We start from the raw sequence: 15,492 nt of genomic DNA, 5'->3' as shown, positions 1-15,492 counted from the left end.
TATGGCCCTTCTTTTCACTACATCTGTGTCTTTGGGGTAAATACCCAGTAGTGCAATTGCTGGGTCATAGGGTAGCTCTATTTTTAATTTTTTGAGGAACCTCCACACTGTTTTCCAAAGTGGCTATACAAACTTGCATTCCTACCAACAGTGTAAGAGGGTTCCACATTCCCACCAACAGTGTAAGAGGGTTCCCCTTTCTCCACAACCTCTCCAACATTTGTTGTTTCTTGCCTTGTCAATTTTTGCCATTCTAACTGATGTAAGGTGGTATCTCAATGTGTTTTTGATTTGAATGGCTAATGATGATGAATATTTTTTCGTGTGTCTATTAGCCATTTGTATGTCTTCTTTGGAGAAATGTCTGTTCATGTCTTCTGCCCAATTTTTATTTTATTCTTTTTAAGATTTTTTATATATTTATCTGAGAGAGCATGAATGGGGGGAGGAGGGGCAGGGCAGAGGGAAAGGGAGAAGCAGACTCCCTGCTGAGCACAGAGCCTGACGCAGGGCTCAATCCCAGGACCCTGAGATCATGACCTGAGCTGATGCTTGACTGACTGCGCCACCCAGCTGCCCCTGCCCATTTTTAATTGGATTATTTTATTTTGGGGTGTTGAGTTGTATAAGTTCTTTATATATTTTAGATCCTACTCTTTACTGGATGTTATTTACAAATATCTTCTCCCATCTAGTAGGTTGTCTTTTAGTTTTGTTGATTGTTTCCTTTGCTGTGCAGAAGGTTTTTATCTTGATGAAGTCCCAAAAGTTCATTTTTGCTTTTGTTTCACTAGCCTTTGGAGATGTATCTTGAAAGAAATTGCTGTGGCCGATGTCAAAGAGGTTACTGCCTATGTTCTCCTCTAGGATTTTGATGGATTCCTGTCTCACATTGAGGTCTTTCATCCATTTTGAGTTTATCTTTGTGTATGGTGTTAGAGAATGGTCGAGTTTCATTCTTCTGCATGTGGCTGTCCAATTTTCCCAGCACCGTTTATTGAAGAGACTGTCTTTTTTCCATTGCATATTTTTTCCTGGTTTGTCGAAGATTAGTTGACCATAGAGTTGAGGGTCCATATCTGGGCTCTCTATTCTGTTCCATTGGTTTACGTGTCTGTTTTTGTGCCAGTACCATGCTGTCTTGGTGATCACGGCTTTGTAATATAGCTTGAAATCCGGCAACGTGATGCCCCAGCTTTGTTTTTCTTTTTCAACATTTCCTTGGCGATTCGGGGTCTTTTCTGATTCCATACAAATTTTAGGATTGTTTGTTCCAGCACTTTGAAAAATGTCATTGGAATTTTGATCGGGATGGCGAGATCAAATATATAGTTACTTAACTTTTCTTCACTTTTTTTGGTGGTATCACTTCTGTATTTTAATTTTAATCTGGGATTTATTTTGATGTATATTGTTAGATGTAGGTATTAACTTTCCCCCTAAATGGATAATTACCTGCCCCAACATCATATATTGAATAATCTTTCTTTTTCTACCTGCTTAATTGAGTTCAGTGATTTCTCATTATAATAATCTGGATTATTATACTTGGTTCTTTTTTCACTTACTATAATTTATCTCTAGTATTTGTAGCTATCTTATTGCATATTTATATTTATTATAATAATCTTTATTATAATTTATAGAATCTAATTTCTTTCAGAAAATAATCAAAATACACCTTGTAAATAAATAAAATATTAGCCCACAATTACTGAAAGATCAGCATGTCTAAATTTATGTTCTTTCTAAATCCTGATCTCCTGTATTTAATTTTTGGTACTACTCTTCTAGCCAAATGAAGTTCTGGTTTTTCCTCAAGGATTTCCTTGTAACCTCTCTAATCTCCAGGCTTTTCTGATTATACCTCCTAAACATTTTTCAAATCTTTTTCCTTTTTTTCATCCTAGCTATTATTGGCTGATTTCTTACCATCACCTCTAACTCACTTGGACCAATCCATTTTCCAAATAGTTGCCAGAGTGGTCTATTCAAAACTCCTGTCTGACCATTTCTCTCTCCTGGTGCTATCACCCCATTCAGTGCTAATCCGACTCCGTGCCCTCCAAAAACCCCCTCAGTCCTCAGTTGTACTCAATCCCCATTCTTCCTATGGCGGCACACAAAGAGCTCCACCATCTGCCCTGCCTACTGGCCTCACCTCTAAGCTATTCCTTAACTCTCACTTTACCTTCTAGGAAGTCTAAACTCTTTATGTTCCCTCTTTCCTTACCCCACCCCTGTGGCACATGCACACACACTGTCTGTTCAGGTGTCTGTGTGCCACTGCCAACGTTCTGCCCCGTCCTTTTCCTGGCTGCGTCTCTACCTGTCTGTGTCAGAGACTGCAGCTGCCTGCTTAATATCCCTCTCCCTTTTATCCATGCTAACAGAAACTTGATCTTACTGTGTAACATCTGGGAGGGGCCACTGGAAGTAAATGGCAGTCATCAGTAGGCCTGCCAGGAAAGTTTCTTAATAGAACCCTTTTACTTTCTTTCTTGAAGCATAGACATGATAGCTGGTGCTGTAGGATTCTCCTGGACTACAGAATGACTTTGAAAATTGTCATATAAGAGATACTGACACACACATCACTAGTGACACATAGTCACATAGTAAAGTAAGCTTTATGGAGAACTTAAAAGCAGAGGAGCCTATGTGGATCTTCATCTTTCATTCAAGAGAGGTATGGTTTGGCCAGGCAAAAATAACATGAGCTAAAAGTGTTCCAGGAGAGGGATGCTGCCTCCATACCACTTGACATTTTTATGGAGAAGTTGGAGGAGTCAGTGGAATGTGTAACAGTGGGCTTCCTGGTCAGGGAAACTAACTGCCTTCCTGACCAGAGAGAACTTCCCATTAGGAGCTCACTTTCCATGCCTCTGCAGTTGCCATCCAGTAAAGATCTAGTGTTTTCCAAAGAGCCATTTCAGACCCAATGAGCAAACTCATTGCCAGGCTAACAGCTGGGAAGGAAGGGAGCCCCTAAGGCCTTCCAGAAAATAAAAAGGCTATCTCCCTTGAAGAGTAATCCAAATACTAAGGATGACAGAGCAATAATATATCAGGAGTCTGGGTTTTGTTAACTATGGCGCCACCATACAAACCCTGGAATGCATACTTCTGTAATTGTGAGAGAGAAAGAAACTGTTTTCTGCTAAATATAACTAACTTCTAACTAGTTCCTCTGATATAATGAAAATCTTCCCCTCTTCGAGAAGCTCTCTGTGGAGGGTCTGGGTTGGGACCCCCCAGTTTTATGCTTCCAGATTACTCTGAGTATGATTCTAGCTTCTCCTTACTTTCTGTTGTAATGTTATGTTTCTTTCCCTACTAGCATGATTCCCTGGGGGTCAGTACCATATGTCATTCCCTTTGGTCGCTCCGGTGTCAGTATAGAATGTCTCAAACACAGCAGCACTCAGGGACAGTTTGTCTGAATGAAGGAATGAATGAGACTCCTGTTTGTTGGCTTTTTTTCCCTAAGCTCACATTGCTGGTTTTAGTCTTCCACAGGTGGTCCCCTCCTGCTTTCGTTAAATAATTAGAAACATTTGTAAGACATTGAGAATCATTTATTCCATAAAGCATAATCACAAGACTATAAACCTGAAGCTATTTTATACCTTTGACTCCATTTAAATTTTTTTCTTGGTCCCGGTTTCATACGCACCTTGGAGAATGCGCTATGTTTGGTATCCTAAAGTTGCTAAGGCTATTTTCATAGTATGCCATTGATGTGATAACAAATTCTTCAAAATATAGGATTACATAATGCAAACTACTTGATATTAAATACAAATATCCTTGGTGTTTGCTTCTCAATATTGAATATGTTTGGAGCTAATATATAATTTATTTTTTTAAGATTCTTTTTTTTAAGACTTTATTCACTCATGAGAGACAGAGAGAGAGGCAGAGGGAGAAGCAGGCTCCCCACAGAGCAGGGAGCCTAAAGCAGAACTCGATCCCAGGACCCTGGGATCACGACCTGAGCTGAAGGCAGACGCTTAACCGACTCAGCCACCCAGGCACCCCAATATACAATTTATTTTGGATCTTTTTAACTGCTGCTAATTTGTTGTCTAGAATTGCTTTGGGCTTTAGCAAAACAGGATGTTTTATTTGTGGTTTGTTTATTGGCTAGTGTCCCTTCATAAACTAGGTATTTTATTAGTAAATTTCAGTAAGTGGTTTTCTCATCTATAAATTCTCAGTTGTAAAAATTGCCATATTATATTCTATTTTTATCTTCCTTATGTATTTCTCTAGGATAAAATATTTTTAATTTTACAGACAGTAGCTCTTGATGGAACATTATTTTTAAAATCTGGGGTGATCTCTGGAGGGTCAAGTGACTTAAAATACAAAGCTAGATGCTGGGATGAGAAGGAGATAAAGAACTTAAGAGACAGAAGAGCCCAGCTTATCCAGGAATTAAAGGTAAGCCCATGCTGTAAAAGTTGTGGAATACTAAGCTGTAGAATAATTGTGTTTTAAAATTAATTTTTGTGGTCATAAAAGTACCATGCCTATAGTTTAAAAAAACTCAAGTAAAGCAAAATAGAATAAAGTTAAAGACAATATTTCTCTTACCTATCCTCATATCTCAGTGATATTTGCTAAACACAGTTTGATATATAGCTTCTGGAAATTTCCTCTGTATATGCAAGTATATGTATTATTTTTCCTGTTTATTTTATGATGGGCTTTTGCTACAAATACTGTTTGCAACAAGCTTTTACATTTACCATTATAACAAGGACATGTTTTTATCTTAGCATACAGAGAACCACTTATTTTTACTGAATCCTGCCTGGTATTTCATTGTATAGGTTGTGTTTACTTAACCAGTCTCCAATAATGGACATTTTGGGTTTTGCTATTACAAGCGAGGCATCATTAAACATTCTTCAGAGAAGGAGAATAACCAGTACCTAGGAGTATAAATTCTGTAGCCACGCTGCCTGAGTTTCAGTCCTGGTTCTGCCACTTACTAGGCACTTAGTAGGACCTTGGACAAGTTACTTAACCTCTCTGTACCCTAAGTTTCCCACCTGCAAAATGGGTATAATAAAAGTATCGTCCTTTTAAGTTTAAGGATTAAATCACATAATCCAGTTAAAATACTTAAAACAGTGCCTGGCATGTGTGAGTACTATATAAATGTTTGTTGTTATTATTTAAAATAACTTTATTTGTATAAATATATCTCTAAGATGAATTCCTATATGTGGAATTCTGGGTGTAAGCATATGTGTATTTATACTATTAGATGTTGCCAAGTTCCCATCAAAAGAACACTTGTAGTAGTGTATGTCCCTGGATTGCAACACGAAATATTAGCAGATATTTCCATCTTTGCCAGTCTGATTGGTAAAAATATATATATATGACCCAATTGTTTGAGTATGCATTTCTTAAATTATACCTGAGATTGAGCATTTCTGCTTGTTTTATTGGTTCTTTGTAATTTTTTCTTCAAACTCCTTATTTATCTCCTATGCACATTTTTCTATTAGGTTGCTTATTATTTTATTACCTACTCTAAGAATTATTTGTATAATGAGTAAATTAGTTCTTAGTCATATATGTTGTAAATACATTGTTTGACTTTTGTTGGGTTAATTGAGGTATAATTTATATACAATAACCGCCACCCATTTTAAGCGGGTGATTCAGTAAGTTTGGACAAATGTATGTAGTCATGTAATTGCCCCCACAATCACAGAATATTTCCATCATACCCTGGTTTCTTTGTAGTCAGCCTCCTTCCTGGACCCTGAACTGAGAGTGGGGATAACAATAGCACATCTTTCACAGCACTGTTGAAAGGGTTAAGTAGGTTAAAAAATGTAAACTTGATAGAACACTGGTAAGTGCTCAGTAAATGTGAGATATTATTTAGAATATCCATGAAACACTTTAAAAAACTAATTACATGCTTGTCCATAATGCAAATCTCAGTAGCTTTTTAAAAGGTCATCTTGATTATAATTTAATGAAGTTAGAAGTAGTGACTAAAAAATTTTTGTTTGCATAGAAATTAAGAAATGCACTTTTAGGTAGTTTGGGGATCAAAGAAGTAATCAAAAGGCAAATTACAAAATGTCTCGAAAGTGGTAAATGGGAAGTCTTTGAGACACATATAAGCTACATCAAGAGGAAATACCTCCATTTTTAAAGAAGAAAGATGAGATATAGGGACATTTATTACTTTAAGAAACTAGAACAACAACCACAAAATAAACAAGAACTCGTAATGGAATTTTTTTTAAAGATTTTATTTATTTGACAGAGAGCACACAAGCAGGGGGAACAGCAGGCAGAGGGAGAAGCAGGCTCCCCGCCGAGCAGGTGAAGCCTGATGTGGGACTTAATCCCAGGACCCAGTCGCTTAACCAACTGAGCCACCCAGGCGCCCTAATGGAATTTTTAAAGCTGAATTTAGAGAACAAAAGAGAAAAGGGACCAGTGAATCTAAAAGCTGTTCTTTTGAAAGACTAATAATAATAAATTCTTTGCAACTCTAATAAAGGGAGGAAAAATTAGAAGCAAAAATAGACTGGGAACGAAAAGATTAAAATAATTTAAAGAGAATCTTATGAGCAAATAACTATATAATAAAAAAATTGAAAACCTGAAAGAAATGGAAGATCTTCAAAAATATATAATTAAAAATAAATATATAAAAATAAATATATAAATAAAGATTGACCAAAAAGAAGTGGGATATTTGAAAAGTTAGGCAATGGCAGGCAGTGGTGTAGTCTGCTGGCCCAGTCCCTATCCACAACGTCTTCCTTTCTTTCTGGGCTCTATTAAAGAATCATAAAAAAACAAAACAACTAGATTTCCCAAGTTTCATTGTAGCTACCAGTGGCCATGTGACAGTTTTAGAGCTATAAATGAAAGTGTTGGTTTCATCTCCTGCATTTTCCTCTTCCTTACTGGAATGCAGTCAGGAGGCCTGGAGATGCAGCAGCCATCTTGTAAAGAGACAGCAAGCATGAGGATGAGGCCACTGTTCTAAGAAGCTAAAAGTTATATGCCATTGTTGAGGAACTGCATTACCCTAGACAGCTTTTGTGTGAGAATCATAAACCCACATTTGTTTTAAAGCTTCTGTTAGTTGAGTGACCCACCATTGAAAAAACACATCAGGAACATAAAATAGCAGCTATGGAAAACAGTATAAGTAACTGGGTACACATGTATTCATGTAAAGACTAGGAGTAAAAATACAGAACAACATACCTACACTAGGGAGTTAATTTGGTTGAGTAATGGGGTGGGTGAAGGAGGGAAGAGAATGTACTAAAAGCAAGGCTGATCCCATTTAAGTCACTTGTGTGCCTTGGGTGGAACACACACTTCGCATTCCTCATTTTTCACTCCTGTTTCTTCCTAGGAAGTGTGTTAGTCTTTGAGGGTGTTATAGGGCATTGTGGTCCCTCCAGATGGCTTGTGCACTTAATTGCCAGTCTCTTATCAGAAGGGGGAAGACGGGGTGTGGGTGACTTATGACACGTGAAAGTGCCTTTCTGTTGTAAAATGTTCTATTTCTCTCCCTTTTTAGGATTTAATGAAGATACTTCGCAAGGAAGCAGATTTGAAACAAATACAGACTCTAATACAAGGAACTCATACACGACTCAAATATTCGCAAAGTGAACTAGAGATGATTAAAAAGAAGCACCTTGCTGCTTTTTACCGGGTAATATGGGCTTACAGAAAACTTGGTGGAGACGAGAACCAGGACAGAGAATTTCAGGAATTACATTTATGTAGCATCATATAATTTTTACACTTTACCCCATGATTGAGATTATATTTTAGTTTATTTTTATGGTTGTTAATCTTGACATACAGCCGTGCTTCCATTTACCTTATCTCAGGGATGCCCCCTTTTTTAAAAAAAATATTTTATTTATTCATTTGAGAGAGAGAGAGCACAAGTGGAGGGGAGACAGAAGGGAGCAGCAGAGGGAGAGGGAGAAGCAGACTCCCCGCTGAGCAGGGAGCCCCATGTGGGGCTCAGTCCCAGGACCCTGAGATCATGACCTGAGCCGAAGGCAGACGCTTAACCATCTGAACCACCCAGGTGCCCGTGGGATTCCCTTTTTATTCTAAAAGATACCTTCACATATGTTTGCTTCACTGTATAAAGGTAAAATAGCTATGTTAAAAAGAAATCTTTCTCTTTTGTAATTAGGAACAATCTCAGCTACAAAGTGAACTACTAAATATTGAGTCTCAGTGTACTGTGTTGAGTGAAGGAATCAAAGAACGGCAACAAAGAATTGAAGAATTTCAAGAAAAGATAGATAAGGTCATGAATGATGTATTTGTTACTGATTGACATGTAAAATATAGTTCTAGACCAGATACCCGATATAGGGCTTCTGGAATATATGCTAAAGCAGTTTGATAAGTGCTTAGTTTTATTGGTTTGCCAAATGAGTTTGTTTGTGTCTTTGGAGAACTACTGTTGGCCCTCTCAGGAGATAATGACCAGTGCATAGTTACTCTCTTCTGCTCTCCAGCATCTCCTTGCCCATTGTAAAAATTACAGCTTCTTTCTTCTCCCACTGACCTTAACACCAGAAAGAACCTTTCTTTCAGATTATCTTTTTAAAAAGTTACTCATTCCCTCAGTAATTATTTCTTGAACATTTATTATATATACCAGGCACAGTGCTTGGCTCTGAGGCAACAAAGATTTGGTCATCTAGCCTCTGCTTATAAAATGACAGGAACTTTCTGGCTTAATTCATTCTGCTGTTGATCCTCTCTAATCCTTAGAAAGTTGTCTGTCCCACCATCACTTAATAACTTCCACCCATTGCTTTAGTTCTGCCTTGTATCACAGGATTTGAAACCACACCTCCGTTGCTCCTTAATTAACTCTTTTCCAGGTTAAGTACCCCTGATGCTTTAATCATGGATTTAAGATCAGCTCTGACAACCATCCTCTGGGTGCTCTGTTGTTTGTCAATGCCCAGAACAAAGTTTAATGTCAAAATACTGTCTGACCTGTACAGAGTACCGTGGGACTCAACACATAGAACTATAACTTGCCATAGTTTTTATTATCTAGTTATGTAAATTGTAACTTATCACTGCATCAGTCATATCCCATTCATATTTAATTTATATTCAACTAAAATCTGGAAGTTTTTAACATGTCCTGCTGTTTAAAATAGGTCTCTCTTTTCCTAAAATTGTATATAAATGCAGGGCCTTAAAACTATTGAGGTTAAATGTTGTTTTGTTGGATTTGGCTCATTCTGGTTCTTCCAAATCTGTCTGAGTCTTAATTCTATGCCCAGTCCTTTTGGCTTCTACTGCCTGAGAGTCTATATAGTATCACTCAAATCTAAAGAATATTTTATTTATTTATGTAGAATGTTGTATTATGGTGTGGCTAATGTAAAGGAAATAGTTCTAACTTTGTTTCTAACACTTCATAAACCAAAAGTGTTAATAAGGCCAATTATGAGCTTTCTTATTTATTTTTTAGAGTAAGAAATTTGAAAACAGAGGATATAGTTTGAGGAGTTAAAGAAAAAAAAAAAAAACACTGGTTCCTCAGAGTATGATAATGCTTTTCGATTAGTTTTTGGCCTAATATAGGAAATTCTTGGTGGGAAAAATTGAGGTTTAAGTATTGTCTGTATACTTTCTTAAAATTAATTATTAAACCAGTTGTTTTGAAATAATTTAAAAGGTAGAAGATGAGATTTTCCAACACTTCTGTGAAGAAATTGGTGTGGAAAATATTCGTGAATTTGAGAAGAAACATGTTAAACAGCAACAAGAAATTGATCAGAAAAGGTATTTTTATTAGAAGATGTTAGTAAGCAACTTACACATACATAAATGTAACTGTTATTTCATTTTTTTAGAGATTTATTTATCCATTTTAGAGAGAGAGTGGGGAGGGAGGGGCAGAGGGAGAGAATCTTCAAGCAGACTCCCTGCTGAGTGCAGAGCCCAATGCGGTGCTTGATCTCATGATACGAGATCATGACCTGAGCCAAAACCAAGAAGAGTTGGATGGTTAACCAACTGAGCCATTCAGGCTCCCCTGTAACTATTATTTCTTAATTTAAGGGAATTGTGCCTGAGTGAGTCTTTATTTCATTTCATCAAGAAATAGCTAGTAAATATTCATTATACATTATAAAGAGATACAATTCTTTTATTCCATAATTTTTAAAGAGAAAAAGCATAAATATACAAAATAAGAGAATGGGGACATAACTACACACATAGCAGTTCTTAAAAAATAGTAAGACAATAATTTAATTATTTCTCTGTAAATATCCATGTATGTGGATAAAATTGATAATCTTCAAGAAATAACATGCTCCCAAGATAGAAAAATGTAAGGAGGCCAGCTGCCATAGGAAAAAAACTACCCAGCATTCTCTTCCCCAGATTCACCAGGCACATGTGGTTTCACAAATGAATCATCCCAGTAAACTTTAAAGGCACAAGTAACTTCAACATTTAACATTTAAACAAATGTTCAATATTTAAACTGCTTCATAGTGTAGAAGAGGAAGAAACATCTTTTTGTGAAATGAACACAGTATTTAATAATATTGATGCAAAAATTTTAAAAAAAGGTATGTACAGATACCATAAAAAACTCTAAATCATTCTTACCTATAAATAACCAAATAAAATAAGGTTCCCTAGAAACAAGCAGTAAAACAACACAGCAAAAGAATACACCATTATCTAGTGTAGACTTCATTCAAGAAATAAAAGGGTGGTTCAGTATCAGGAATTATTGCTGTAATTTGCCATATTAATGATCAAAGAAGAAAAATAAGAAGACGAAGAAGGCACTTGACAGAATTCAGCATCCATTCTTGATTTAAAAATCCTAAAATGTGAGTAACTATCTGTTACATGAGAAAAGACACCCTATTCTTTTTTTAAATTTTTTTATTTAAATTCATTTAGCCAACATATAGTACATCATTAGTTTCAGATAAAATACACCTTATTCTAAGTCAGCATCATGTTTTCATGGAGTAGCACTAGAAGTGTTCCTAGTAAAGTTAGAAATGAGAAGAATATTTGGTATCACCACCATTACCTAACGCTCTTCTGGAAATCCTAGTCCATTGAGTTAGACAATAAATATAAATAAGGTATAAACATTTGCAAAGGAGGGAATAAAACTTCCACTATTTGTGGGTTATATGGTATATATCTAGAAATTCCTAGAAAACAAATTAGAAACTGAAATTCTTAGAAAACTGTTAGAAACAAAAGACTTCAGTAATATGGCTGGATATAAACATTAATATGAAAACTTTAAATTAAAAATTAATATAAAAGTTAATTTAAAAATTTTTAGACTTTCTATATAGAAACTACCAGGAAGATAATTTGTAGGAAGAAAATATCTCAATTATTAAGAGATGAAAAAGGTAAAATACTTAGTATTTAGGAATAAACTTACTAAATGTGAAAGTATATAAAGAAACTTTCAGGGGCGCCCGGCTCGCTCAGTTGGTGAAGCATGTGATGCTTGATCTTGGGGTTGTGAGTTCGAGCCCCACATTGGGGATAGAGTTTACATAATAAAAAAAATTTTTTTATAATATTTTAAACAAGACAGAGAATAATCTTGAATAAAAAGAAAAGGCATACTAGTTTTTTCATAGGAAGATTGAACATTATAAAGAAGTTGGTTCTCCCTAATTTAATCTCTAATTTACATATCATCTCAGTACATGTATGGACAAGGATTTTTTTAACTAGATAAGCTGATTCTAAAGTTCACATTCAGAACTAGCTAAGAAAAATCTGGAGGGTGCCTGGGTGGCTCAGTTGGTTAAGCGACTGCCTTTGGCTCAGGTCATGATCCTGGAGTCCCGGGATCGAGTCCCGCATCAGGCTCCCTGCTCGGCAGGGAGTCTGCTTCTCCCTCTGACCCTCCTCCCTCTCAGGCTCTCTGTCTCTCATTCTCTCTCTCTCAAATAAATAAATAAAATCTTTAAAAAAAAAAAAAAAAAAGAAAAATCTGGAAAAGGTAATGAGAAAGGACTAGAAGTCCCAGATTTTAAAACATGTATAAAGTTGGATTAATTAAAATCTTGAGGTGCTTGCTCACAAGTGGAGTACAGAAATATACTCAGACCTATAAGGGAAATTTGATTTAATATAAAGCTGGCATTTCATATCAGTGGAAAAAAAATATACTCTTCAGTAAATCATGTTGGGAATACATGTGTTTGCAACCTGGAAACAAACCTACTTGGATCCCTGTCTCATTCCTTAGATTAATGCCAGCTGAATCGAAGATTTCAATAAATAAAATGAAGGCATAAGAATACTAGAATAAGTCATAAGAGAATTTTTAAAAATAATCTCAGATCAGAGAAGGTCTTTCAGTATGACATAAATCCTGGAAGCCACAAAAGAAAAGAAAAAATGCAAATGTATCAAATAACGTGTTTTGCATGGCAACAGCACCATGAAGAAAATCAAGACAAATGACATTCTGGGGAAAAATATTGTACATGTATGTGTTTAGAGATCGTTAAGAGTGGTTGCCTCTGAGGAGACTGAGAGGGAGGGATAGAGATATTTTACTTTTTGTGTATTCTTACATCTTTTTAACTTTGTACCATATCCATGTATTATTTATTTGAATATAATTGCATTGGAATTATGACTATAAATTCTGAATTGAAGGGTACAATAGTGATGATGACAAGGTTGTATTGTAGGTCAAAGGACAGTCCCTTTGCCCAAGGTATAGTCATTTTATATTTAAAAGGAGTAAAAGTCATGCAGAAATAGGAAACAAAGCATTTATGACTGCAGATTATTTAAGATCTAGACTTTACTTATCTAGATGATTGGTTTATTTTGTATTAGGCACTTCTCTTTTTTTCAGTTTTATTGAGGTATAATTGACATACATCACTGTGAAGGTGTACAGCATAATGATTTGAATTATGTGTATTGTAAAATGATTACTGCATAAGTTTAGTTAACATCTTTCATTTAGATACAAAAATCAAATATAATTTTTATTCTTACTTATGTTTTTACTTTTTATTTCCAATATAGTTAACATACAGTGTTATATTAATTTCAGGTGTACAATATAGTGATTCAGTAGTTCCATATGTTACACAGTGCTCATCGAGATAACTATAGTCTTAATCCCCTTTACCTATTTCACGCATCTCCCCACCCACCTCCCCTCTCATAACTATTTGTTCTCTATAGTTAAGAGTCTGTTTTTTGGTTTGTCTCTCTTTTTTTTTTCCTTTGTTCATTTGTTTTGTTTCTTAAATTCCACAGAGGAGTGAAATCATATGGTATTTGTCTTTCTCTGACTGACTTCACTTAGCATAATACTCTCTAGCTCTATCCATGCAAATGGCAAGATTTCATTCTTTTTTGTTGCTGAATAATATTCCATTATATATATATACCACATCTTCTTTATCCATTCATCAATCGATGGACATGTGGGCTGCTTCCATAATTTGGCTATTGTTGATAATGCTGCTGTAAACATAGGGGTGCATCTATCCCTTTGAATTAATGTTTTCATATTCTTTGGGTAAATACCCAGTAGTGTGATTACTGGATTATAGGGTAGTTCTATTTTTAACTTTTTGAGGAAGCTCCATACTGTTTTCCACAGTGGCTGCACCAGTTTGCATTCCCACCCAAAGTGCATGAGGGCTCCCCCTTCTCCACATCCTCGCCAACACCTCTTGTTTCTTGTGTTTTGATTTTAGCCATTCTGACAGGTGTGAGGTAATATCTCACTGTGATTTGTATTTTCCTGATGATGAGTGATGCTGAGCATTTTTTCATGTGTCTGTTAGCCATCTGTATGTCTTCTTTGGAGAAATGTCTGTTCATGTCTTCTGCCCAATTTTTATTTTATTTTTTTAAGATTTTTTATATATTTATCTGAGAGAGAGAGCATGAGCGGGGGGAGGAGGGGCAGGGCAGAGGGAAAGGGAGAAGCAGACTCCCTGCTGAGCACAGAGCCTGACGCAGGGCTCAGTCCCAGGACCCTGAGATCATGACCTGAGCTGATGCTTGACTGACTGAGCCACCCAGCTGCCCCTGCCCATTTTTAATTGGATTATTTTATTTTGGGATGTTGAGTTGTATAAGTTCTTTATATATTTTAGATCCTACTCTATACTGGATATGTTATTTACAAATATCTTCTCCCATCTAGTAGGTTGTCTTTTAGTTTTGTTGATTGTTTCCTTTGCTGTGCAGAAGGTTTTTATTTTGATGCAGTCCTAATACTTTATTTTTGCTCTTGTTTCCCTTGCCTCAGGGGACCTATCTAGAAAAAAGTTGATATGACCAGTGTCAGAGACATTACTGCCTGAGCTCTATTCTAGGATTTTTATGGTTTCAGGTCTCACATTTAGGTCCTTAATTCATTTTGAGTTTCTTCTTTGTATAGAGTATAAACGAAGTGGTCCAGTTTTCCCAATACCATTGCATATTCTTTGTTAAAGATTAATTGACCATATAATTGTGGGTTTATTTCTGGGCTTTCTGTCCTGTTCTTTTGATCTGTTTGTCTATTTTGTGCCAGTGCCATACTGTTTTAATTACTACAGCTCTGTAGTATAACTTGAAATCTGGAATTGCGATACCTCCAGTTTTCTTTTGCTTTTTCAAGGTTGCTTTGCCTTTTAGGGGTCTTTTGTGGTTCCATACAAATTTTAGGATTATTTGTTCTAGTTCTGTGGAAGATGCTATTGGAATTTTGATAGGATTGCATTAAATCTGTAGATTGCTTTGGGTAGTATAGACTTGACAGTATTTATTCTTCCAATCCATGAGCATGGAATGTCTTTCCATTTCTTTTTTTTTTTTTTAAGATTTATTTATTTATTTGAGAGAGAGCACATGAGAGGGGGGAGGGTCAGAGGGAGAAGCAGGCTCCTTGCCGAGCAGGGAGCCCGATGCGGGACTCGATCCAGGGACTCCAGGATCATGACCTGAGCCGAAGGCAGTCGCTTAACCAACTGAGCCACCCAGGCGCCCCTGTCTTTCCATTTCTTTGTGCTGTCTTCAATTTCTTTCATCAGTGTTTTATAATTTCCAGAGTACAGGTCCATCACCTTTTTGGTTAAGCTTATTCCTAAGTATTTTATATTTTTTGGTGTAATTATAAATGGGATTGTTTTCTTAATTTCTCTTTCTGCTGCTTCATTATTAGTGTATAGAAATGCAGTGGATTTCTGTAGATTGATTTTGTATCCTGAGACCTTTACTGAATTCATTTATCAGTTTTAGTAGTTTTTTGGTGGAGTCTTCAGGGTTTCTGACATATAGTATCATGTCGTCTGCAAATAGTGAAAGTTTTACTTCTTCATTACCAATTTAGATGCATTTTATGTCTTTTTCTTTTTTTTTAATGTCTTTTTCTTGTCTGATTGCTGTAGCTAGGACTTCCAGTACCACGTT

The 15,492-nt window shown here is 36.0% G+C and overlaps 1 protein-coding gene across 1 annotated transcript in view; it reads left to right on the top strand.

The window, feature by feature from the left end:
- SMC1B (structural maintenance of chromosomes 1B) overlaps positions 1 to 15,492 on the top strand; it is a 63,621-nt gene that overhangs the window by 27,802 nt on the left and 20,327 nt on the right. Inside the window, exons 12-15 of the mRNA XM_081822644.1 lie at positions 4,300 to 4,446; positions 7,583 to 7,720; positions 8,219 to 8,335; positions 9,734 to 9,840. Of these exons, the coding sequence (XP_081678770.1) occupies positions 4,300 to 4,446; positions 7,583 to 7,720; positions 8,219 to 8,335; positions 9,734 to 9,840 (509 nt within the window). The remainder of the gene's footprint in view (positions 1 to 4,299; positions 4,447 to 7,582; positions 7,721 to 8,218; positions 8,336 to 9,733; positions 9,841 to 15,492) is intronic.

Source organism: Leptonychotes weddellii, chromosome 5 (genome assembly GCF_054177405.1).
Source record: "Leptonychotes weddellii isolate Sample4059 chromosome 5, ASM5417740v2, whole genome shotgun sequence".
Taxonomy (NCBI): Eukaryota; Metazoa; Chordata; class Mammalia; order Carnivora; family Phocidae; genus Leptonychotes; species Leptonychotes weddellii.
This window is presented reverse-complemented; position numbering and strand designations above follow the sequence as displayed.